Source organism: Pholis gunnellus (genome assembly GCF_910591455.1).
Source record: "Pholis gunnellus genome assembly, chromosome: 10".
Lineage (NCBI taxonomy): Eukaryota > Metazoa > Chordata > Actinopteri > Perciformes > Pholidae > Pholis > Pholis gunnellus.
This window is the reverse complement of record NC_136537.1, coordinates 11,235,564-11,259,708: the sequence shown is the minus strand read 5'-3', so window position 1 is coordinate 11,259,708 and position 24,145 is coordinate 11,235,564. Positions and strand designations below refer to the sequence as shown.

Genomic DNA, 24,145 nt, shown 5'->3' with positions numbered 1-24,145 from the left:
TGACGTAACCGGCGTACTTACCCGCCTTCCTCCTTCGACAACATGGCGCCGATGTTGGTGCCGCTGAAATGCGGCATTCACTTCCAAAGACGAAAACTAGCGCTTCTCCTTCGACAGACGAGCTCATATCACAGCTGGAATAGAAGTCGCATTGAAAATGGGACCGAGCACAAACGCCAAAGTACATATCTGGTGAGTAAAGGGGTCGGAGAGGGCACAGTGTGGTTGATCAGTCGACCACGCAAGGGCACGAATGGGAAGTGTCTCTAACTAACTTTAAGAGAAGTTACATTAGATGATTTTGGTCAGTTCGTTTGCAAGAGCGGTGAATGTCATGTCAATATAATGTCAGGCAACCAACTGCTATATTGACGTTGACCGACAGCTAACGCTAGCTACCTAGCTAACTTAACTAATGTTAACTAGTAGCGTTATTGAACACCGTGGTGAATGGTTAACGTTACAGTAATCTCTGTACTTCGCCCCTTAGTTCTGACCGTTTGCTAAGTGAACACATAACGGCAAAAAGTCCCTCTGTCACTATTTACCAAGCAGTCAGTGGCACCGGTCACGTGCTATTGTGTCAGTTTATTCATCACGTGTCAACCGTCTGTTATTGATTGTTTGTCGACGTCACTGTTAAACAACAAGTCATTTTGAAGGCTGTAGTTTTTGAGTCATTTGAGCTCAGTGTATAAACAAATCACACATTTACAATCAATATGAGACATTATTTGTATGATATTGGCACAAGTTAGTAAATATGTAAACTTACTGTCACTAAATTGACGCTTTTCTCAAATATGTTGTTTGTAGTATTTGATCACATAATGTGCTAGGTCGGCATAGATCAGAGGTTGGATTGCGCAATGTCCTCATGGAGATACAAGTATCTAATATTTGCCAACTCAGCAATAAAGATGTCTTTGTGTGAACGTAGGCTCAGTGTGCGATCTTAAACCACCCACTAGCACTTAGCCTCTGTAGGCACGTTGGTAGTTTTCATCTTAAACACTGTTTGAATTGAGTTTCACAGGCTCACAGAAGGTGATGTAAGTGAAACTGTTTCTGAGCATCATGTCACTAGTTCTGAACTCGTATTGCTTCAATTGATTTTGTGTTTGTTAAAATTAGTAATCTTTAAACCCTGCCTTTGGTCACTTTAAAGTGCTTGTTTTTATTGGAATGAAATGTATTTGCAGTTTATTATACCCTTTTTTTGTGTTTCATTAGTTCCGTTATTCATGATTGTGTTTCAGAGTGTCTGAATATTAAAACATCCACAAAAATGAGTCAGCAGAAATTCGAAACATCAGTCTAATGAGTCTCTTATTTTCCTCATATGTTTCAGCTGAGTTCACCTCCACACCTACGAACAGCGACATGGAGCACAAACAGGAGCCAAAACAGTCGGCACATTTTGGAGGCAGTAAAAGTAAGTATGTTTGAGAAAATGACCGTGAATCATGTGTGTTATGAAAGTCAAAAGGAGAATAACAACGCATGATGTTTCCGCAGCATTTGCAGATTACAGACAAACGGACATGTTGGCATGGAAGTGCAGGAGGAAAGCTAAATGCAGATCCCAAAAATGTGGTGAGTACAGAACCTTCTTTTCACAGCTAACCGGTTTGGTTTGGTTAACATGAACTCAGGTCCTTTAACCCGGTTAGTGTGGTTAGTTTGGGCTGGTGTGAAAGCTGTCAATCGAACCCTGGTGGGGACTAAACAGCTGAACCGAGATCGCTTGAAAAGCAAACCAACCACAGGATTGTATGATGGCATCTATGTGACTTTAGCATGATTTCAAAAGCTAAACTGCAAATATATCCATCTGCTGATCTTGAAATCTATTCAGGAAGCGATCTTATGATTGTTACGAGACCGTGTATGCATCATTTGTTAACCATGGTAACACCAATGTATGTCAGCGCGGGTCTTCTCCCTGATTAATGGGTCAAAAGCTGTGAAAACTGCTGTGCTTGGATCCGACTCCGTGTCCTTTGTCAGTTCATGAAGTCCATTAAAATGTATGTGACAGAAATCTCACAGTAATAAGCCCCAAATCGTGACTGTACAAGACCTCATTTTCGTTCCGTCTGCCAGTTAGTCATTATTCATAACATGCGGCCGATTTGAAGTCTAATAATACTTCTAATAGTCACTTATTTCTTTGTGACACCAAAGAACTTAAGGATTAAACATCAGCAGCGTTAAAGTTCAGCCACCTACACATCTATTCTACACACAGGACTTTACCCTCGTGGGTCCTGATGAGGCAGGATGACAATCTCCAAAACTGTCCCGTCAACAAGTTCCCTGTCTGTCTAACTTCATGTTTATATGTGAATTGAAAATAATGCAGTGCACTCAGGCTGCAGAATTCTTTATTTCAGTATTGATTCATCGAATAACTCAAGACAAGAAAAAAAAACCTTAACTAATCGATTATATTACTTATTATATAATCACTATGGTGGTAATCTCTGTGTCCTTACGTGATCAGTGTATGGCCAAGAGACATGGATTGTACCAACACTTTATTCTTATTGTTGTTATTGTTATTGTTAGGGATGCAGACTACCGATCTGATACCAGTGTTTATTAATAAGCTGTGTCAAAGAGATCATTCTTTTATGTGTAAGGCAACATTAACATAACTATCCTAACTTTTTAACAGAATATGTAACAAATAAATACATAGATATCAATTATTTATTTATTATCAAAATAATAAGAAAACTTGGAAACAAACATGAATCCATCTTTTTTATTTTCCACACTATAAATATTTAGTATATAAACATACTTCTGTCCTCTGTTTTTCTCTTCACTATGAAAGGGAAATTCTGTAATCTGAGTCAAAATGGTGCTATTTGTATATTTAGCAAAAAGCCACACTGAAGTTCGGCATACCGTCTTTAATTATACATGAACTGGTGTCCACATGTAGTGCATGGACCTCAGTCGTGCATTCAACTGTTATTGTTAATCCTCTCTTTGCAGAGTCACGTACTGCTTCATTGTATTTGATTAAAAGCAGGTGTTGGGCACAATTTCCCTGTAATTTGTTTGGCGGCTCTGCCACACAGCAGCGCTGTAACACGGTGCCACCATATTGAGTGGATTAGAGGAATTACTGCATATTCTTTGGCCCACGGAGAGTCCCCGTGGCAGGTGTGCGGTGGAGCGTGTGTAAACAGCCACGTTGGCACCAGTGGCCTCTCAAACTCAGCTGGGATGACAGCCCAGGTGTCTCCTGGGACTTGTAGTGTCAGACTGGACCCCCAGGTCCACCTGGAGACGACGCTGTTGTTGTTGCTCCCAGGTCCCCCAAGAGGCTCCCGTTGACATTTGATGTTCCATGTGTCTGCCCAGAGAGCCTTCTTGAAGTTGTGATTGTCACGTTAAAATCAAAATGGAAGTTAGTTGCCAATATGGGCAAACATTAGGTTGGTTGAACGTTAACATTGTAGTATAGAATAGTTATCGTTGCTTTAATCATTTGACCTGTATCTTACGGGACAGACCGGGTATTGGGGTCTAAGAAGAGGCTTTGCTTTTGTTTTCTTCTCCACAGCTGAACGAAGTGAATTCAGCCCAGATCCTGTCTGCGATGCTGTCTTACGTGTGGCCAAAGGACAGACCAGACCTGCGGGCCCGTGTTGCCATCTCTCTGGGCCTGCTTGCTGGAGCCAAGGTACGTTTACAGACAATGTCGTGGGTATTAAAGTTTCATTCCTATTTTGCGGATATACCGCTATATTTGATCTGTTGGATCGGCGATAAGCAGTGTTATTAATGCTTACCCTACAACTGAACATAGTGTAAAGTCCAGCTCCTTAACTTTGAGGAGGAGTGACACTTAGTCTTACTTCGGCTTTCCTCTTCCTGAACACGTTAGGATCTGTTTTCTCTCCGATACAACTTGTTAAAGCTGAAGATATACTCGTTTAAAAGGTCACTGTTTCTAAAGTTGTGCTTCCATTCTCGTCTCTTTTTTTTAATTTTTTTATTTTTAGAAGTACATCATACAATGTGATCGTGCAACTGAGAATATTCTGTATCTCATAACATGATCTAAAGTGATTAACAAAAAAATAATAACCCTCCAAAACTGTTGCTGTTGTCCTTAAAGAATCAGTAACAAATATTGCTCACACCTGACTGTGTGCATGCCGCTGCTGATGTGCTGATGCTTGTGACAGCGTTACAAGTAAAACAAAATATAGATTTGGTCTCCGCTGTGTGAAATTATTGTGGACAGCGCTGCCGTTGGCTAAGTTGATGCCATGTAGGTCATGTAGCTTTGTGGTAACTTGAATACTCGTCACGCTCTCCAGACTTCTCATCACCTGCTGCCACAGTTTTAGACTCCTTTTTGCACACAGCTGTTCGTTTTAATCTGTCCCTGTTCTGCAAGAAAGTGTAGAAGTGGTGCGTTATAGACGATTGGAAATTTGAAGTAGTGATTATTCGTTTTTTCTCCGGTAAAAAAAAAAAGATAAAGAAATCCAGAGATGGGCGCTTCCAGTGAAGCAGTGAGTGACAATTCAAGGTCAGTGCTGACGTCAATTAAACCCTCAGGATTATCAAGTGTCACAAATCAATCTTTTAACTTTGTGCTTTTTCTACAACGAGTGAGGAGGAATCCAGAAAGAGTGCCAGTGTTCAGCTGAGTTTGAGTCGGCATAAATCATTTCCGAAACGCTAACTCGTGTTTGAAGAGAAGACGGCAGAATCACCGTGGTGTAGTTCAACCTGTTTCACAGCAGGGTGCTGCAGTGCTAGGCTAGCTTATGCAAACAGCATGTCTGTTAGTGGCACATCACCGCTGGTGGAAGAGAGGCTTGATTTGACAAGCCCGGTCGTGTGGTGGGTTACATAGCAGTAACATTTGTGAAAATACAAAAGGTTAATGCGTTACTGTTATGCGGTTACACCGTTTTAAGACTACATACCACATATTTTTGAATATTTCATCCTCTGTTTATTATTAATATAAGGAATAGTGGATGGTACATTCACACCAGGACATCAATCAGGCATCTGGTCTTCCAGCATTTGCATAGAAGTTTACCTCTATTTTCAACACCTTTTGTCTTGTTTCTAAGCATGACATTTCAAACACTCACCTTCCCAAATGACTATAGGAAATATATCTCATGTGAATAAATGTCAACTGGCAATTTATTCAGCTAGGTTTGGATTTGTGATTACTGCTCATGAAAGGCCTAAATATAAATATCCGATTGCTTCAGGAGCATCACAAAAGAATAGCCGGAGTTTCCAGCTTGCCAAAACGCATCAAAGCATGGCTCGAATGCGTTAAAATATTTGCAATCAGAAATATATTCCTTGCTAACGACTCTCCGCTGACCACCAGTTCCTCAAGCAACATGAGGTGAAACTAAAAACAGTGCACTGTTAAAATAATTAATTGCAAGCATCAATCAGTGTGTTTCCTCTTTGTATGTTGATGGTCTGTAATTTACACCCTGGAAAACAATCACACATTCACAGCTCCTAAATAAGCATGTACTGCTGCCTCTCAGCATGTTTGAGTGAGTGTGCTGAGGAGGAGTGAACACACACACACACACACACACACACACACACACACACACACACACACACACACACACACACACACACGCATGCAATACAATCTCCTCCTCCCATTTTCCTGCTTGGCTGGAGTTTTGTCTGTTTGAACCGAGAGCTCCAGCAGTGTGGAGAAAATCTTTAAATCAACTGAATAATGATGTGGTTACAGTGCATCACACCTTCACACTACACAACGTCAGTGACGTTTTTATTTCAAATAACTGATTAGATATGAGCTCTTGTTTTCCTTGGCCTCAAATGAAGCCCTCTAATTCTAGATATAGTCTAAAGCCTCTTCTCCACTACTTGACACAGTATCTCCATTATGAGATGACATCGGCAGGTACAGATCGACACGGTGTTGATTTGATCTCTAATCGGCCGTTAATGGATTAAAAGAGCACATCCAACGTTATCACGAATTAGTGGTAAAATTGAGGGCATGTTTTGGCCCTGTGATAATAGGCCGTAGTGTGTACGTGTGCCATATTCTGTTGTCTTGGTAGCAAAGATATTGTTTTTGCTTGTGGGGGTCAGAGGACTTCTATTGTCTGAGTATAATACCCAAGTGTATAAAGCGAGAACCCCGGGGACGGAGCTTTGAAAGTGCATTATTAGGTGTCCTTTCACATTAGCAGGGCTGATGGGTTTATTTTTTTTATACAATTAAATGCAGAATTTGACAGGAGTAAAGGAGCAAAAAGGAAAGTTAAAAAAAAAAGAAGCGCCCTCCCCCCGTGTGAGAGGTTGAGAGGTTCAAATGAAATGGGTTTCATATGAAAGTAATCTGCTGTGTTCTCCGAGTGTCCTAATGTGTAGCGGACAGCCTTGCCTGAGTCACACAGCTGTCCCTGTGCTCTTAATTAGCCCTAACAGCCATTTCTATTCCATTAGCGGGAAGCAGCAGCTACCTCAGCAGCACTAGCACAACCAGCCAAGAAGAATACACTCTTACACAGCATACACACATGCGCTCACATTTATATTTATATATATATATATATCCATGAATGCGCCTGAACGGGCAATGTTTGATTTACTGCCTAATGATAGTGGAAATGTATCTTTCTAAGCACACGGGGTGCACGTGCACACAGGTCCTACAGACTATACTGAGCACGAGTCTGTCTAATGTATGAAGCCAGTGTATTCTCCTCCTCTCTGAATGTTTTCTCCCTCCCCCTCTGCCTTTTCCCAGATGACCAATGTGACGGTGCCCTTCATGTTTAAGTATGCGGTGGACGAGCTGAACCAGCTGTCGGGACACATGCTGCACCTGAATGACGCGCCAAGCACTGTGGCTACCATGGCAACGGCCATGCTGATTGGCTGTGAGTCCCAGACTTGTGTTGCAGCGGCAGGCACTCATCAGAGGAGACCGTGGGACCGCCTGTTATCTACCGGCTGACCCCCCCCCCCCCCAACACATTCATATCGGTGGTGCCCGCCTCTCCCTCATTATTTACATCATGTGCTCCGTTCTGCGTCTTGAGGTCACCTCGGTCGATCCTCGCCGCCATCGTCGTCTCGTGAGCGCTGACGACTTTGCAGGACGATGCCTCTGTGTGTGTGCTCCCGAGGCACAGAGCTGGTTTCTTATTAAGCAGTAGGCCAGAAATTGCCAATGTCCTTTTTAAAAGTGGATGGATATTTTTTTTTTTTGTGTTATGCAAAGGCCAAGGATGTTGCTTTCATTTCATCTCTTGAGAGAAGTCTTTTTACTCTCTCTCTCGCTCTCTCTCTCTCTCTCTCGCTCTCTCTCTTTGTCCAAGCGGCCCCTTGTGAATACAAGAAGGGTCAAATGGGTGAAATGTAGCGCGAATGTGAAGTTCATTCCTGCCTAGCATATTTTTTTTTCTTTCTCTGAGCTGCTGATGAGGTGCCAAATTAAATAAATAAATATTGCGAACCTGATACCGACTGAATGTCACTCCGGCCTTGAGTGAGATCCGCTTGGATGCAATGTACACTTAGCCCTGAAGCCACTTATTTTAATGAGTCCACTTAGGTCTCGCACAGTAATGCTGCCTGTTGAATAATTGGAGCACATGAACAGGACTCCAGACAGGACGAATTAAGATGCCGAGGAAGAATGAAGGAGATGCTCTTAAAGAAGGGAATTGTGGGTTTTTTTGTTCCCTCTTCGCGACACTCGAGGCCCAGTACTTGAAGCCTGCGGTGACGAGTGTAATTTGGCTGAAAAGGTTGCACAGTGCTCATCCTACCTTGTCAGATGTGGACATGTTCGTTAGATGAGCATTCCTATTTAACGCCACATTACAGCCCCATGAAAACCGGCATACAGAGCGATTATTACCCTGACTTTGGTCGAGACAAATCGGGTATTCACACAAGTCGGTGAAATCGCCACAGGAAGGCCACGTGCCATTCAAACACAGACTATTCATTTGTGACAGTCATGCCATCTGCTTGTATAACGGTTTATGAGAAGTGTCAGGTATCAAATAATTGACTTCCTTGGAATTAGATTGGCGGTTTTATTGAACTCTAATGGAACTAGCTTCCTTAAGAACACCTAAAAAAAAAAAAATGCATAAATTAAAAAGAAAACGTAAAGAGATGCTATGTTGCGTGCATCCCCCCTCATCATCATCATCTGTTCATCGACTCAACTCATGGTCACATCTTTCTGTCCCCCTCTTCTATTATTCTGCTCACACACACTGAACACACTTGTGTACAGTCGCATAACACCCCCCCCCCCCCCCTCTCAGTCTGCAGTGTGCTGGCCTGCCATGGTAGTGAGGCTTCAGACAGCATCCTGCTCGGTAATTACAGAGGCTTGGGGAGGCTGCTGTTGTAGCCCTGCAGTACTTTGCAGACCAGAGATGATGTGGAAAAAAACCTGCCCCGGCCACCTTATACAAGCCTTCACTTTAGAGCAGTTGACAAGTCTCTAGCCTCAACTGTCTCAATACTGCATTACACCTAACAAGACAGGAAAGGTGGGGGTTGCATTCTTGTTTTGCTGCCTGATATCGCTGTAGAGCTACATAACAGCCCTCAGTTTTTAGGACGAGGATATTTTCTCACTTGATAGCCGTTTGAACCTCCCCAGGTTTTCACAGCAGGTGTGCTAAACTCTCCGTCTCCTCCGCTATCCCAGATGGCGCGTCACGGGCTTGTGCAGCCTTCTTCAACGAGCTGAGGAACACTGTGTTTGGCAAGGTGGCCCAGAGCTCCATCCGACGCATCGCGAAGAACGTCTTCCTCCACCTGCACAATCTGGATCTGGGTTTCCATCTCAGCCGCCAGACGGGAGCGCTGTCCAAGGCCATCGACCGCGGCACGCGAGGCATCTCGTTTGTCCTCAGTGCACTCGTCTTCAATCTCGGACCCACGGTCTTCGAGATGGGCCTCGTCAGTGCCATTTTGGTGAGTCCCATGGTTGACATATCCACGCAGCACAGACACTAATGACGGTGATCAGAGGCCATCGCCATTATTGTAGGATGCTATCAGAAACGTTGCTTACAGTTTTCTGGCTTTTATTTCTTGTTGCTGGTACTGTTTCAGTTCACTTTTAATGTTAGCACAGGACCTTGCATCACCTTGACACTCTTCACAGCAGATTGTCTGGAAATTTATTTCGGGGATATTGTCTCATTTACTTTCTCAATGGAATATGAATCCCCATGAACTTTTGGTGGCTATACAGAGCCCATTAGCGTCAATGACGAATCCTAAAGCTTTGTAGCAGCTTAATGTCCTCCTGTGGAGTAGGCCCTGAACAGATGCCCCACCCCCCCCCTCCTTGGCCACCGCTGAAAGAACGGCTTTTCTATTGCTTCGTGCTATTATTCCACTCTGGACCATAATGTCAGCTTGCCTGTAATGAGGGCAGACTCCATTGCCCAAATAGCTAAAGCATTAGCACGATTAGTTCTCCTAGATTCCCCTCCATTTGTAACACTCAATTTCATAGTGGAATGGTCAAAAACAGTATGTTCGCAAAATGCCTTGTGACGCGCCAACGTCGGAGTCCGGTGGTCTGACGTGGGCGCGTGACTTTTTCTTTTTATCACAAAGCTGTTCAGCCACAGCATGTAAAAGATGATTTGCTTTGTCTGTGCTTTTTTTTTTTCTTCTTCTTCTGCAGTATTACAAGTGTGGTGGACAGTTTGCAGCAGTGTCCTTGGGTACCTTATCAGCGTACACCCTCTACACCATTCTCTTCACTCAGTGGAGGTAACGTCGAGGATGTAGTGTGCTCGTCCTCTGTCTGACTCTAGTTCAATGTTTGTTATTACATGAAAATGATTCAGTAAGTAGTTCTGCAGCTCTCTGTGCTGACAGTAACAATGTTCACTCGTCGGCTGAAATGTGTACCTGAGAAAGTGCTTACGTCATTGCGCATATGTCTCTGCACACAGGACTCGTTTCCGGATAGAAATGAACAAAGCAGACAATGAAGCCGGCAACGCAGCTATTGACTCCCTCCTTAACTACGAGACTGTTAAGGTGAGACACACACACACACACACACACACATACACACCTACCATACACTCTTCTTTCAGCTCCTCATCCCCACCCCCCACCTTTCCGTTCTTCCCTTCTTATCTCCTCCTTTCTAGTCTTTTTCTTCTATTCACTTAAGCAAGACACATTGACGTGAACTAATATTTACTCGTCTTTAATAATAGTGCTTCACTTGCATGATTGCCACTGTCAGAATTTGCCTTTTAATCAAAGAATAGCTCTCTCTAACTCTGTGTCTCAGACTCTCACCACTATGACACACAAACTCCTTATTATAACAAGTACAAGATTACAGAAGTTTACCATTCTGAGTCAAATTTATGACTAAAAGGATTAAAAGTCACATCTAATTTCTACTCTGGGTTTACATGAAGGTTATCATATTCTCTCTCGTTATTGTAGAGCAGCCAACATGAGCCCGCAGAGTGCGGTCGTGGAATCAAATGTTCGTGTGCTGTAATATTGTTCTTGTCAGAGTCAATCAACAATAATATTGACTTTAAATATTCTACTTCCATATTGTCTGGATATTTAACTTATGCCTGTCTGGTCGAAGATAAACTTCAGAGCTAGTAAAAGGATTGCAAACTTTTTAGAGCTGCACAATTAATCAAATTTCCATCGAAATCACAATATGCAATTTAAAAATTGCTGGAGGTGCAATATTTGTTAATGCAAAATATGCATCAAAATACCATTTTTAAAATGAGAGATTGCGGTGCTGCAGAGGTGTCCTGGCCTGCACATCCTATTCTACAGACTTAAGAAAACGTCTTTGTTTGGTACAGAACCCCACAAAAAGGACACCATAATCTTTTTGATATGTTTCAGTGAAAATGAGAACAATGATGTAAAAAATATCTTTCTCTCTAATATTGCAAATCATTTTGTAATTGCGTTATCAGTCAAAATACTAATTCAAAATGGCTGAGCTCTGCCTCCTCTGCTGATTTACACGATGTGTGAACTGGAGCCACACAGTCGCATTGTTGCCCCTAGAACAAGTATTGATCAGAAACAATGAGGGCGAGCCAACAATTCAGTGTTGATTATTGTCCTTATATAACTGTATTGTGATGAAATTGTCAAAGTTCTCATGCCCTAAAGAGATGAGACCTGTTTTGTTTTAGTTTATTCTAATGGATGAACAGTTTGGTAAGTTTTACTAAATGAACACTTATTAACGTTGAGACAATGCAGTGATGAATATCATGATAGCAATGTTGCACATATTGACCTAGTGCTGCAGCTAATGATTATTTAATTATTTTCTCGGTTAGTTAGCATCACAATTTACGAAAGCGCAAGATAACGTCTTGAAATGTGTTCGACCAACAGATGTGCTGCTGTACTCTCACAAAAGACAGAAATGTAGCAAATCCTCAGGATTCAGAAGGTATTTTAAATTGAAAAAATATTATTGACTATCGATAATCAGAATGGTACCTTCAGCTAATCAAGTAATCTATTGAGCTTTATATGTTGACCTATATTGTTCACTCTTTTCTTCGTAAATATCACTCCTGTTGTTTCGAGATAACTACTATTATTGGAAGAAATATTGTTCAAGAAATAATTGCGATAAAGGATATTAATGTAATTTTAGACCATTTAATGCCACTGATATAATGATAACGTAATAACATAATAATGCAAGTAAACTATTTCAAAGAGAAATAGACTCTCAGACATTGGAATGTGAAGAAATATTAAGATAAAATAAAACGTAGATAAATGAAACAACACAACCAAAACAATAAATAAAATGGATTCTCCGTTAACAAAAATGCACAATTTCTTTGCATTTATCTGAAACACAACAGGCACTATCGAGGTCAGCTAAAATTCTGTCCATATTTCGTACAATAAGTCGATAACATAATTATTGTCGCAGGTCTAGTTGCTACACACAATGAGACATTCATCACTGGACATTGAGGACTATTCTGCTGGTTTAGTCAATGACCAAAATAGTTTCTCGGTGACAGTTTGGGACTGGAAGTGTCTGCCACTGAAGGCTGTATTTTGACATGACTGCTGCGAGCCAGGGTAGTTTGTGGGTGAATGTGCTCTCACAGACACATGCGATGTGATGCGGATGTAAACATCCTCTCAGCGGCACGGTTATCCAGAGTCTTCATCCTTTGCTGTTTTAAGCCTCTTTCTAGGTAACCTCATTGTACACAGGACACATACAAACATAATCACCATCCGGTTTCGGCTGCTTTGTGCAGCTGTTCTATATATATATTTGTACCCATGTTATTTTCTTTGCTGTATTATTTTTGCGTCCTGTTTTTCTTAACGTTTTGTTCTGTGTTATTTTGTGTCATCTGTGCCAATGCGGCCGGATTTAGCATCACTCTGAGCTGTGAGTGTGCATATGTAATTAGATCTCCGCCCACTCAGAAATCCGTTCCACTTTCACAAAGGGCTAGATGAGAACCTGAACGCGGTGCCTTGCACTGCTTCTGTTTGTCCTCCATGTGCTACTTTCTTCTCTCTCTCTCTCTCTCTCTCTCTCTCTCTCTCTCGCGCTCTCTGATTTCCTGCATTTCCCTAAATGCAAATCAGTGGCAAGTCAGTTGCAGCACAGCACCACTGCCGTTAGCTAGAGAAGCAAATCGCCCACTTAACCAGAGCAGAGGAACAATAGTGCAAACTAAACAAACAGCAATATTAGGTAATTGGCAGCAGAGTTGAGGAGGGTTGTTGTTATGATCGCGGCGTAGTTTAATGTGCTGAGTTTTAGAGATGCATTTGTTGCTGATTCACGAGGGTTTATCTCTCTAAATGATCGCGCCGTGTCTTGATCAAAATGAGTGCTGCTTGTGTGGCGTAACACTTGAGCGCTATCAGTGCTCTGTTGGTAGGTGTCTGTGTAAGCCGTAGAGCCAATGAAGGATGCTCCGAAGCGATTCTTGTTCAGCTTGCAAGGGATGTTTAGGCTTTCCTTACAATTATAATCGCCTAATATTTTAACTTGTTCTATGGCCCTCCACATCCTTTAAGATCAGTGGGGTGGAGATGACGATGCTGAGACGTGGAAAAAGTGCTTTGGAAGCCAGCTGAGGCCCAGAGCGGTCACAGAGAACAAATGCAGCCTTGAGGCAGGCTGCGCTAAAGTGTCTATCTGCCTCACACTGCTCTCCATGCTTCCTTAAACTTTAACCTTAGCCATATTTTGTGTGTCTCCCGCTTTCTCTCTCAACTTTCCTTATGTGAAACCTTTTCGCCATCTCCGTGCCCTGCGCTCACTTTGCTCCTCCCTCTCTGCATGTTTCCCGTCTCGGCTGCAGTACTTCAACAATGAGAAGTACGAAGCTGCAAAGTATGATGGATACCTGAAGGTCTACGAGTCAGCCTCTCTAAAAACCACAACCACACTCGCCATGCTCAACTTTGGCCAGAGTGTCATCTTCAGTGTCGGCCTCACTGGCATCATGGTGCTGGCCAGCAAGGGCATTGCGGCAGGTGAGTGTGTGTGTGTGTGTGTGTGTGTGAGTGTGAGAGAGAGAGAGGTGGAAAAGCATGAAAAGAAATTCTAGCATCCTAAAGGCTCAAAATATATCACCTGAGCTGAATTTTACCTCTTCATGCCCATGATCTATGTCCACAGCACAATAGAAAGAAATGTGCGTTTGGAAATAAGAAAGCTTAAAAAAAAGAAAAAACGCCTCAAAACAAAATCAAATGGACAGAAAATGACGAGTGAAACTCCCGACTGAACTGGATAATAGAAACCAAATGAGAACAAAGCACAGCAAGCATGAAAAAGTGGCGTGAATAGGAAATAAAACAGCCTTGATGCAGAAAATGAAATCGCAGCGGGTGGAGATAAATTCAGAATGTAACATGCTTTGTCTGCCTTCACCGCTTGAAAGAAAAAATGGTCTGAGTGTGTTTTTTTTTAAGATCTCGTATCCAAAGATGCATACATGATACAATAGAGCTGGCTCATGTCTGTAAGTTCTGCCTGTTGCTGCCGTGCAGGCACGATGACCGTGGGAGACCTGGTGATGGTGAACGGCCTGCTCTTCCAGCTCTCCCTCCCGCTCAACTTCCTCGGCACGGTGTACAGAGAGACCAGGCAGGCCCTGATTGACATGAACACTCTGTTCACCCTGCTCAACGTCGACACCAAGATCAAGGTAACTTGTCGGCCTGACATGCGCCTCTCCGCATTGTAGCGGTAAATTGCAAAATGTGTTTTTTTTACATATTTTCTTCCTCTATCAAGAGATCAGTGGACTTGTATAGAATAGAACGTGAAAACTGAGTTCCCTATTAAATCTGAAAAACGTAGTTAAACTGAGATTTCTTTTTTTTCTCCGACAGCAGCGCTTAATGGTGGTAAAAGATTTTAACACGGGACGGAGTCACTCTTGGCCGTATGACATAGCTAACCTTTCCACTTAAAACATGATAGGTCGTAGTTAAACATAGTAATTACATGCTTGCTGTGACTCGAGCTTACTCATCCTGTACCACTTGTAGAGCATGACATCACTCGCTGGTCGGGGTTGTTATGACAAGCTGTGGAAGAACTGTTATTGGGTATTTTTTGGGTGATTTATTATCATTAATTTCAGTGAGGTTTTTTGAAATAACAGAGCACAATCTTGTTTTCTTTGTGTAGTTTTTTTTTTTGTGTTCCGGGAGGGATACGATCTTATGAAAATCACACAGACTGAAAGTGACTGTGATGAAATATGAGAGTGTTGTTGTTGTTGTTGTTGTTGTTGTTCAATCAGTGATGGTGCTCATTCACCCTCTCAGGAGGGGTGAAACTGTTCTACATGTGTTCAGCTGTTTATGTTGAAGCTCCTGTGGTCATTTTAAAGTACTGTGCTGCTCACCGTCCCCACTAGGATTGCAACCGAGGATTATTTTCAGTATTGATTGATCTACCAAATTATTTTCTTGATTAATCAATTAACGGTTTTGTCCATATAATATAAGAAAATGGTGAAAAAAATGCAGATTTTTTATTTCCAAGAGCCCCAAAGTGACTACAGCCAACTGTCCAAAACCCAAAGATATTCAATATACTATCATATATGACAAAAAAAATCATAATATTTCTTGAAAAGGGACAAATGATCATCAAAATAGTTTCTGCTGATCTCATTTCTTGCCCTTTAGATGGGGTTGTGACACCACATAGTTTGTATTTGTGAATTCACCCTAGAAAACGCACAGAAATATGTAGTCATGTTTAAAACTAGATTCTATTCTTTAAAAATAGCTAAAACTGTTTCTGTCATAGCTATCAGTTGTTTTTGTCGGACATTTCATTGCATTATCTTATTATTATTATTATTATTATTATTATTTTCTTTTACTCACGACGACAGCCCATCATGCGTCAGAAAATCACATTTAAGTGCAAATGTGCTGCCTAAGAATATGAATGCCATTCCCGTCTCCAGCCTGTAATTATTGTAGGAGAAATGAATCTGTCCAGTTATTTTTCACTCATCGGTAATACTCCACTCCATTGTGACTCCCTGTGGAATGGCGCTGCCCAGCAGGCCATTACTGTCTGAATGCTTTGTTTTTGTGGCACACATTGGCCTATTATGTAGATGTAAAATAATTTAAAACATCCCCTTACTTGAAACTGCTTCACGAGATTAAAATAAATAATAATAATTTTGGCTTTTTTCCCCATGTTGGGGGTGTGTAGAACGATCATTTGTTTACACTAATGGACTATGTATTAACTGAGGTGGATTGTGGGTGATTATGTTGTTATCAGATAGCATAGGAATGGAACAGAACAAGCTTTTAGTCTCAGGGCAAGGGAAGTGCTTTATTCACTGCTGACCTTGGCTGCATCTCAGCACTATGGCTCAGCTCAGTATGTACCGAAAGTTTTTCACGCCTATTGATCCTTCAGTTCCCATGAAGGGCAGCGTCTGAAGATTCAGTTGAAACGACCCCTGGAATTTGCTGTGAATGTCTCCGCTTTAAGCAGCCCATGGCTCTGTGCTGCGGCATTATCCCCCTTTTACAAGGTGTTGGAGTAGCGTTGCATCATGTCGGGCCTCGTCTGCCAGTGGCTGTTCTGTATCCGTCTCCTCTCGCTCCGTTTCGTCTGTCTCAACCCTCTGATGGTTTTCTCTAGGAGAGGAATCTCGCCCCACCATTAGCCGTCACACCACAGGAGGCCAGCATCCGCTTCGAGGACGTCTATTTTGAATACCTGGAGGGCCAGAAAGTCTTAAATGGAGTGTCCTTCGAAGTGCCTGCTGGGAAGAAGGTGGCCATAGTTGGTGGCAGCGGGTCAGGGTAGGTCACCTTTCATAGAAGTACACTGACTGTCACACATTTAGCCAGGTGTATGTGTGTGTGTGTGTGTGTGTGTGCGCAGACAGTCTTATCATCAGATAGCATCAGTAGATTGTGGGGAGTGGAGCTCACAGACAGAATGATGCTGACGATTGGTTCCACATCTGGTTGCAGGAAGAGCACCATTGTGCGGCTGTTGTTCCGCTTCTATGAGCCCCAGCAGGGGAACATCTACATCGCGGGACAGAACATCCGAGACGTCGGCCTTGACAGCCTGAGGAAGTCTTTGGGGGTCATACCTCAGGTTTGAGACACCCACACGATAAAATAAACATCAACGCCACATTGATTGAAGTTTCTTCCCCACAAATGAAATGATTGTTAAACACGACTTCTCAATAGTAAATGTAATGTATTTCAGTTGTTATTGATAATCATATACAACAAGGGGGCAGCATACAACAAAACAACTTTACTAGTTAACAACTGCATTAGAAATAAGCTGAATTCTGTTTACTGCAGTGAGCTCAGAGGCTGATCTGAACAGATGGTACACGAACAGTATTTTTGTCATTTGCGTTCGTTCTCTTCCTCCCTCCTACCCTCGTCTTTGTATCTGCAGTCTTCTGCTGCAATAATAATATTCTCTGAAGCCTCATTTTTTTTTTCTCTCTCTCTAACTGTGTTGTTGTCAGGATGCCGTTCTGTTCCACAACACCATCTTCTACAACCTGCAGTACGGGAACATCAATGCTACTCCAGAGGACGTGTACCAAGTGGCGCGTCTTGCAGGCATCCATGATGCTATCCTCAGGATGCCCCATGGCTATGACACCCAGGTCGGGGAGCGGGGCCTGAAGCTGTCAGGTTTGCTGCAACATTATGACTACTGTTTAAATATGGTCTCCCCTGCAGAAGCAAGTGAAAGAGCTGTGTGTTTTGTGTGTTTCCCTGGATGGTACACTAAGTTAAAATGTTTGAAACCCAGAAATAATTTCAAAACCCATCGTCATCATCACATCATGCTTATTTGTCTCCAACACAAGCATACACAGTACAACTTGTAGTGAAATGATTTCATGCGCAACTAACAAATTGAAAGAAATAGAATTAAACAATATAACTGGTGCATCTAATATATGCAACGTATGGCAGGTGGATGAATTCTAATTATGAGTCATAGATGGTGGAAGTCATTGGTTCAGGACCTGAGGGAAGAACCTACTGGAGCATGCGGGACAGCTGTCATGCTCAAGGCAACATTTTACTTCAGTATATTGTTCCAGTGTAAGGCTGCGACTCACAGTTACTTTCATTATTGATTATTATGTCAATTGTCTTCTTAAAATGACTGTTTTTGTTCATGAAAACATGTTGAATTTACAGAGACGCATAAAAGAGAAAAGCAGAAAATCCTCACATTTGACAAGGCAGGAACAGACAATGTTCTGCCATTTGTTTAAAGATTGACTTAAGCAATAATTTTTTTATTAAAGTTGTTGCAGATTAATCAACTGATAATTTCAGCTCTAATGTAATATTGATATTGTGATGTGAGGTATAGTATTATCAAATCTATGGGTTAAATATTTAATTGTTCTGGTGTCTCCTAACTGCATCACTTATTATATGATCAGCCACCATTTTAAGAAAGCAGCCTCTATCGATATTGTCTCATTATTGATCTTTAAGTATTGAATCCAACATGTTTTGTTAGATATTTGATTAGTATATTGTAGACAATAAGCTCTGTGGCGAACAAAAGTTTGTAATACTTACAAGTTTTTTACAACCAGCTAATCCTGACAAATTATAAAAAATTGTATGATTTTTGAAGCATGAATCCAATCGCGCAGTAAAAAGCTTCATATTAGGCTATAAACAAACTATACCACGGTCGCATGCGCGCAAGTACGAACACAATGAGGATGTGAAGGCGGACTAGTCGGCGTGATGACGTTTTGTAGTCTCATTTAGCTACTTGATAGCCTTTTTTAAGATGCGTAAAAGCTTCAGTGGTGAGTGGTGTTTACTGACGTATTTGATGTCGTAAAACAAAACGTTAATTATCTCTTTAGCTTGTGTTAACCACATGCCTTATTTCAGGCATCTGTCCATGAACAAAAACATTGACTTTGAGACAAGAGAACTGGGTTTTAGCTTTTAAACCTCCTTTCTGGAGCACTCTTTTGTCCTTCATCTGCTGCCAAGAATATACATGGCAGTTGCGTGCTTTGAGAAATAAATGTGACTGTGAGACTCCAAAATGCTGTGAGGAATATCTAAGTTTGCACAGCTCTAGATTATATTAAAGTCCAAAATGACTTTCAAGACTGATTATGAGCTATTGTCTTGTAAAAGAAGAAGATGATTAAACTTAATTGAAATATTAAATTTCACCTTATTCATTGTGAGACGTAATCAGTAGCTGCACCATTGTTGTTTTGTTGTCCTCTTCAGTGTAGTGTGTGAACGTGTTTAATGGCACATTGCCTCATTTGATCTGCAGCGATAGCACACGACTGTGTAGTATTTGGCTCCTAGCATCACTCTGCAACTCATTTAGCCCACGTTAACACACAGCATTTAACACACATAGTGTGTGAGCACTTACACTCAACATTCAAGATGCAATTACTGGCAGCACAGATTTCTTTTTGTGGAGTGACTGAGTGAGTGAGGGAACGGACAAAATAAAGACATGACTAACTTCTCATTAATTTCACTGTACGTGACGGCTGCCAATGAGTTTTTGTCATTGGGGGGGGGGGCTGTGAGGCTCCATACTTTCTTCGCTGCTGTTCTCCACTGCCAGCAATATTTATGTCTGCTGAACTCTGCTTGGGTTCAAGAGGCCACGCATAGCTCATATGTAATTAAGGCAAAATCAGAAACGGTGGAGAAATCTTCGTCACCGTTAGATGAAAGTCTGTTTTGCCAACCATCCGTTTGAGGTCCGATGAGTAGAGCCAGAGGGATGAACATGCTGTATCTTAACGCATTTCAATCCTTTTGGGTTTATCCTGGTTTGCTTTTATTTATGACATCTTTTATTTTGTTTCAGGAGGGGAGAAGCAACGTGTCGCCATCGCCCGTGCAATACTGAAGAATCCACCCGTCCTCCTGTATGACGAAGCCACGTCCTCCCTCGACTCCATCACAGAAGAGGTGGGCTTGACGGTGTATGAACACACACACACGCACACTGTGACAGACACAGGGATGCATACCTAACATGCCCACAAATGCCCGTTGTCTGCTGCACGTACAGGTTGACACCTCCCCGTGCCTTTTTTATTATTATTTAGCAGAACAAACACTCGCTCTGTAAGTGCACAATAATTCAGCTCAGTCCTGCGTCACATACCTGCTGTGACATCCCCCCACTATACACACACACGCACACACACACACACACACACACCACCCCCATGTTCTCCCCTGCCACCTGCCACTGTTTTCGCCTACTTAATCTCCAGCTCAGCTCAAACCCCACAGTCTTTGTAAATGTTACATTTAATGAGAAAGTTCAGCATGCCCTCTCTGAACTTCAGAAAAAAGAGTGGGGCAGTAGATGCGGTTGTTAATTGAGATTTTCTGTTGTTTTTCATCACAACGGTGTTTTAAAATTAGCATATGTAAACCAAGAAAGAAAAAGCATATGAAGGTGGATGTTGCTGAGCAACATTCTGTTGACTTGTCAAACTTATATATTGACAAACTTCAAAGTTTGGGAGTACATTTCAAATATATCGTGTCATTCATGCACTTTTTTCCTTATTCTTTTTTTAACTCTCCGTTATTGCAAACCTGAGGAAGTATTTTCTTTTGGAATAGGGGATACTCTTTTAAATCCTAACAAAGTGATCAAGCTATTGCCTTTTGTGTGCTTCCAGAACATCATGACTTCGATGAAGGAGATGGTGAAGGACAGGACATCGGTGTTTATCGCCCACAGGCTTTCCACAATCGTAGACGCAGACGAGATTATAGTGCTCAGCGAGGTAACAACTCATCCACTTATTTATTACTTGATCCAATACCTTCCCTGATTAACATTTCCACTTGTAATGTCAGGTTCATAAAAAGCAAATAATGTGATGGCTTAGAGTTTGCAAGTAAAAACATGCGCTGTGTTAATTGCCAGTCCAATTAGCATTGAAGGGAAGGATGATGACCTGCACTCTGCCTGACCTTCAGCGCACTGTCTCTGCCAGCGACAAGAATTTGGCAAGCGGCCTCTCATTTATTTTGAGATACCTTTCTACGATGTTCGTGATGAAAACATGCTTTGTTTAGCTTTTCTCATTAACTTCAACAACAACAGGACACTGTTGGTAAAAGTCAATGTATTATTTTCTCCATAAGGGCTCATTAAAGCAGTCGGACTCGACTGGCTGTTTTGGTCAGATGGCGTGTCTTGTTTGTCTCGGTGACTAATAATGTATGGGCCAGCTTCCCAGACACTGATGAGGCCTCGTCCAGGACTAAGCCTGTCTTGTAATGGAGGAATGAGTTATCTATACAGTTTTTGATCAGATGTGTTGAAGTCATGGAGGCATAAAGTGTGTTTAAGAAATGTGCAGACGGTGAATCTTTTTGGTGCATTGTCACTGTTTTATTGTGCATCAGAGAAATATCCAAGAGCAAGAGAGAAATGCTGCAGTACGTTACGGGCTGGGCTTGAGACGCCGTGAAGCACAAAAAGACGAGAGTGCAGTCAGTTTTTAATCTGCAAAGTAAGAGTTAATGTGAAATGTAACACAGATGAAGTGACATTTTCCACCAGTACTGGAGTCGGATCGGATAAAATGAGAAGAGGTTTTCTTTGAACTGCGTCGTTCCATGTTTCCAGAGTCAGATGGCAGGGATCAGAGGGTCGTGGCGAGGAGGCATGTTTGCGTGTGATGTCGCCATGCCGTTTGCTGGTGGTGTCACCAGCAGAGGACTGCCTGGGGTGCTCATTAAAATAACGAGCGGAAGCAGTCACGTGCTCATCTCGGGTGCACTAAAGATGATGCCAACACCCCTGCATGCTCACGGGAGGTGGGGGAAGGGGGGAGTGCCTTCGTTTGTGTTTGACTGTGTGGGAGGGGTGTGTGTGTGTGTGTGTTGCGTGTGTGTGTGTGTGTGTGTGTGTGTGTGTGTGTGTGTGTGTGTGTGTGTGTGTGTGTGTGTGTGTGTGTGTGTGTGTGTGTGTGTGTGTGTGTGTGTGTGTGTGTGTGTGTGTGTGTGTGTGTCTGCGAGTCAGTTTTTTTTTTTTTTTTGCAACAGTTGTTGGGGAGGCGGCAGGGATTCTAGGGGGGAGCTGACTCTCCGCAGAGAGTGTGGTCACTGTTGTTTGGTCATGACGAGATGCTAACTATAGGACTCTGTCTTCATGGTCTCTTCATTTTAACTTCATGTGCACTGCGAGTTTAGGTTTCATGTCTCTCTTTTCTTTTCTTCTTTGCCAGGGTAAAGTGTCAGAGCGAGGAAACCACCAGGCCCTCCTCAGCACCCCTGGCAGCTTGTACGCAGACCTGTGGAACACCCAGAACAGTAAAATCCTCAACAGCAACAAGAGCTCGCCCGAGCCTCCAGCTGAGCGTCTGTCCCAGAAGGAGGAGGAGAGGAAGAAATTACAGGACGAGATCGTCAACAGTGTTAAGGGATGTGGGAACTGCTCCTGTTGAGAGGAGCGGCCACCTCCATGTCGCTACATCCCTCACAGATGGCCCACACTGGAATCCCGGCTCTGTGCAGCATTTGGGAGGGAGCGGAGTAATGGGGTACATCCCCACCACCACCCACCCACCCACCCAAGCCAAGCCCCCACCCATGTGACTAGCCCTCCTCCTCCCTCCTCCTCACATGAATAAAGGCCACTGCTCGCCAACGTGAAGGAGGAGGAGCAGAACAGGGAGCAAGTGTGTTTAGCACTGGCTGGTGTCCAGAGATGGAGCTTCTATGCCAGTTGTCTCAGCTGAAGCCAAGCATAAGAGACCTTGTATATCACATACGTGTGTGTAAGACATCTGTTAGTCAACATGGCTGCCCCACTCCTCCTCATTTTTGACATCAGGTTTATTGACATCTTCCACTGCACTGGGAACAGATGAGAGTACACGGAATGACTTACATATGCCTTGATATTACAAAATTTGTATTGATTTATTTTTTTAACATTATTTTCAAAACACACTCAACCTATAGTTTGCTTTTTTTTAATATTGGGAATGTGCATATACTGCATTTTATTCTGCGATTAGATATACTGAATTACAGATTGTTTTGCAGTATGTGTTGGTTTGGTTCTTTCAGCAGATACTGCATCCACGTTTTTAATGCATGCTCTAAAAATATCAAATATGGCAGATAATCCAGTCTTCTTAATTCGACTCCCCACGTTACATGGATGTTTGGACTAGTGAACAAGCAAACTAGCTCCCTTGTGCATTAGCCATGTGTCACAGTCACATTCATGTAAATATAACACCCTGAGAATGGCAAAAAAGTAACTAATAAATCACGAATGGTTTTCACTACAATAGAAGCCACATTAAGAAGCAACAACTTGAAAGTCTCCTCTGGGAACATTTCACTGTCATATCTTTGAGCCTTGGTGGACGGGCCCCTTGTAATGGAAAGTTATTACAACACATTTTAACAGTGCTAAGACGGCTTTTTGGATCGTATGATCAGAATACAGACACTTCTTCCTGAAGCGTCAATGTTAATATTTTACAAACTGACAGTACAATTATGTCCTCATTTTTCTGAGGGGCTGTGTTGGCTGTGATATTCACATGTTGTTGGGAACCTTGGTATGTTCTATCTATAAATTATTGGTCTTGTACGATACACACAATGTGAAGCTTGTTTCATAGTGTTCTGGACTATGTTGACCGTGACTACACTGCAGATGGACTAATAAATGTCTTTTGTCTAATGAACAAGGTCTCCATGCTGGTTAGTGTTGAGTTTAGTGATACGAGTAGAAATAGTATATATTTATTATACCATTAATACCGAGAAAACTATCTCTTTTGTTTCTGTGGTGTATTAGTTCCCACACTGGTGTGAAGATTATTAATAAGCAAGAAGAATTATCCTTGTTTTTAAGGGAATAGTTTAATGAGATTGATACCACTACATCCAGCTGGTTAGCTTAGCTTAGCATAAAACAGCCTGCTGGCTCTGTTCAAAGACAACAAAATCCACCTCCAGCAATACATTATATCTTGTTTGTTTAATCTGTAAATACAACTAAATATAAAAATGACATATTTTAGGCAATATCTTGGCACTGAGCAGTTACCAAGCAACTAGGGGAGACTCCTTAAAACAGCATTTCTTTGCTTTTACACCTCGGTTACAAGATAGTGTTTATTAGTGAGGTGCAAAGGTGCTAGGTGTATTTTGTTGATTTTGGACAGTCAGGCGAGCTGTGTCCCCCTGTTTACTCTTTATGCTAAGCTAAGCTAACCAGCTGCTTCATATTTACTGTACAGACGTGACACTGGAGTCTATATGTCCCTCTACCTTTATGCCAGAAAGTGAATAAACTTAAGAAAATGTCAAACTATTGCCTAAAATACATGGATATTTGTTCTCTTCAGGCCTGTATATTCAAATAAAAAAATGTATTCAGATAATTTAAATCAAAAATGAAATAACAGTTAATAACAGAATATCAGTTTCAGACTATTTTCAACATGTGTACGTATCCCTTGATTCATAATCGGCAAAAATTGGGTAC

At 42.1% G+C, this 24,145-nt stretch overlaps 1 protein-coding gene across 1 annotated transcript; it reads left to right on the top strand.

Moving 5' to 3' along the window:
• Positions 1-42: 42 nt before the first annotated feature.
• On the top strand, positions 43-23,309 carry abcb7 (ATP-binding cassette, sub-family B (MDR/TAP), member 7; the record flags this gene model as incomplete). Its single annotated transcript, XM_079167057.1, has 16 exons — positions 43-192; positions 1,352-1,435; positions 1,519-1,596; positions 3,581-3,700; positions 6,806-6,938; positions 8,735-9,003; positions 9,728-9,816; positions 10,002-10,089; positions 13,410-13,584; positions 14,104-14,261; positions 16,241-16,404; positions 16,579-16,708; positions 17,100-17,271; positions 19,469-19,572; positions 20,301-20,408; positions 21,861-23,309. 16 exons carry the CDS (start codon positions 43-45, stop codon positions 22,077-22,079), a joined length of 2,241 nt encoding a protein of 746 aa, XP_079023183.1. The 3' UTR covers positions 22,080-23,309.
• Positions 23,310-24,145: the final 836 nt, after the last annotated feature.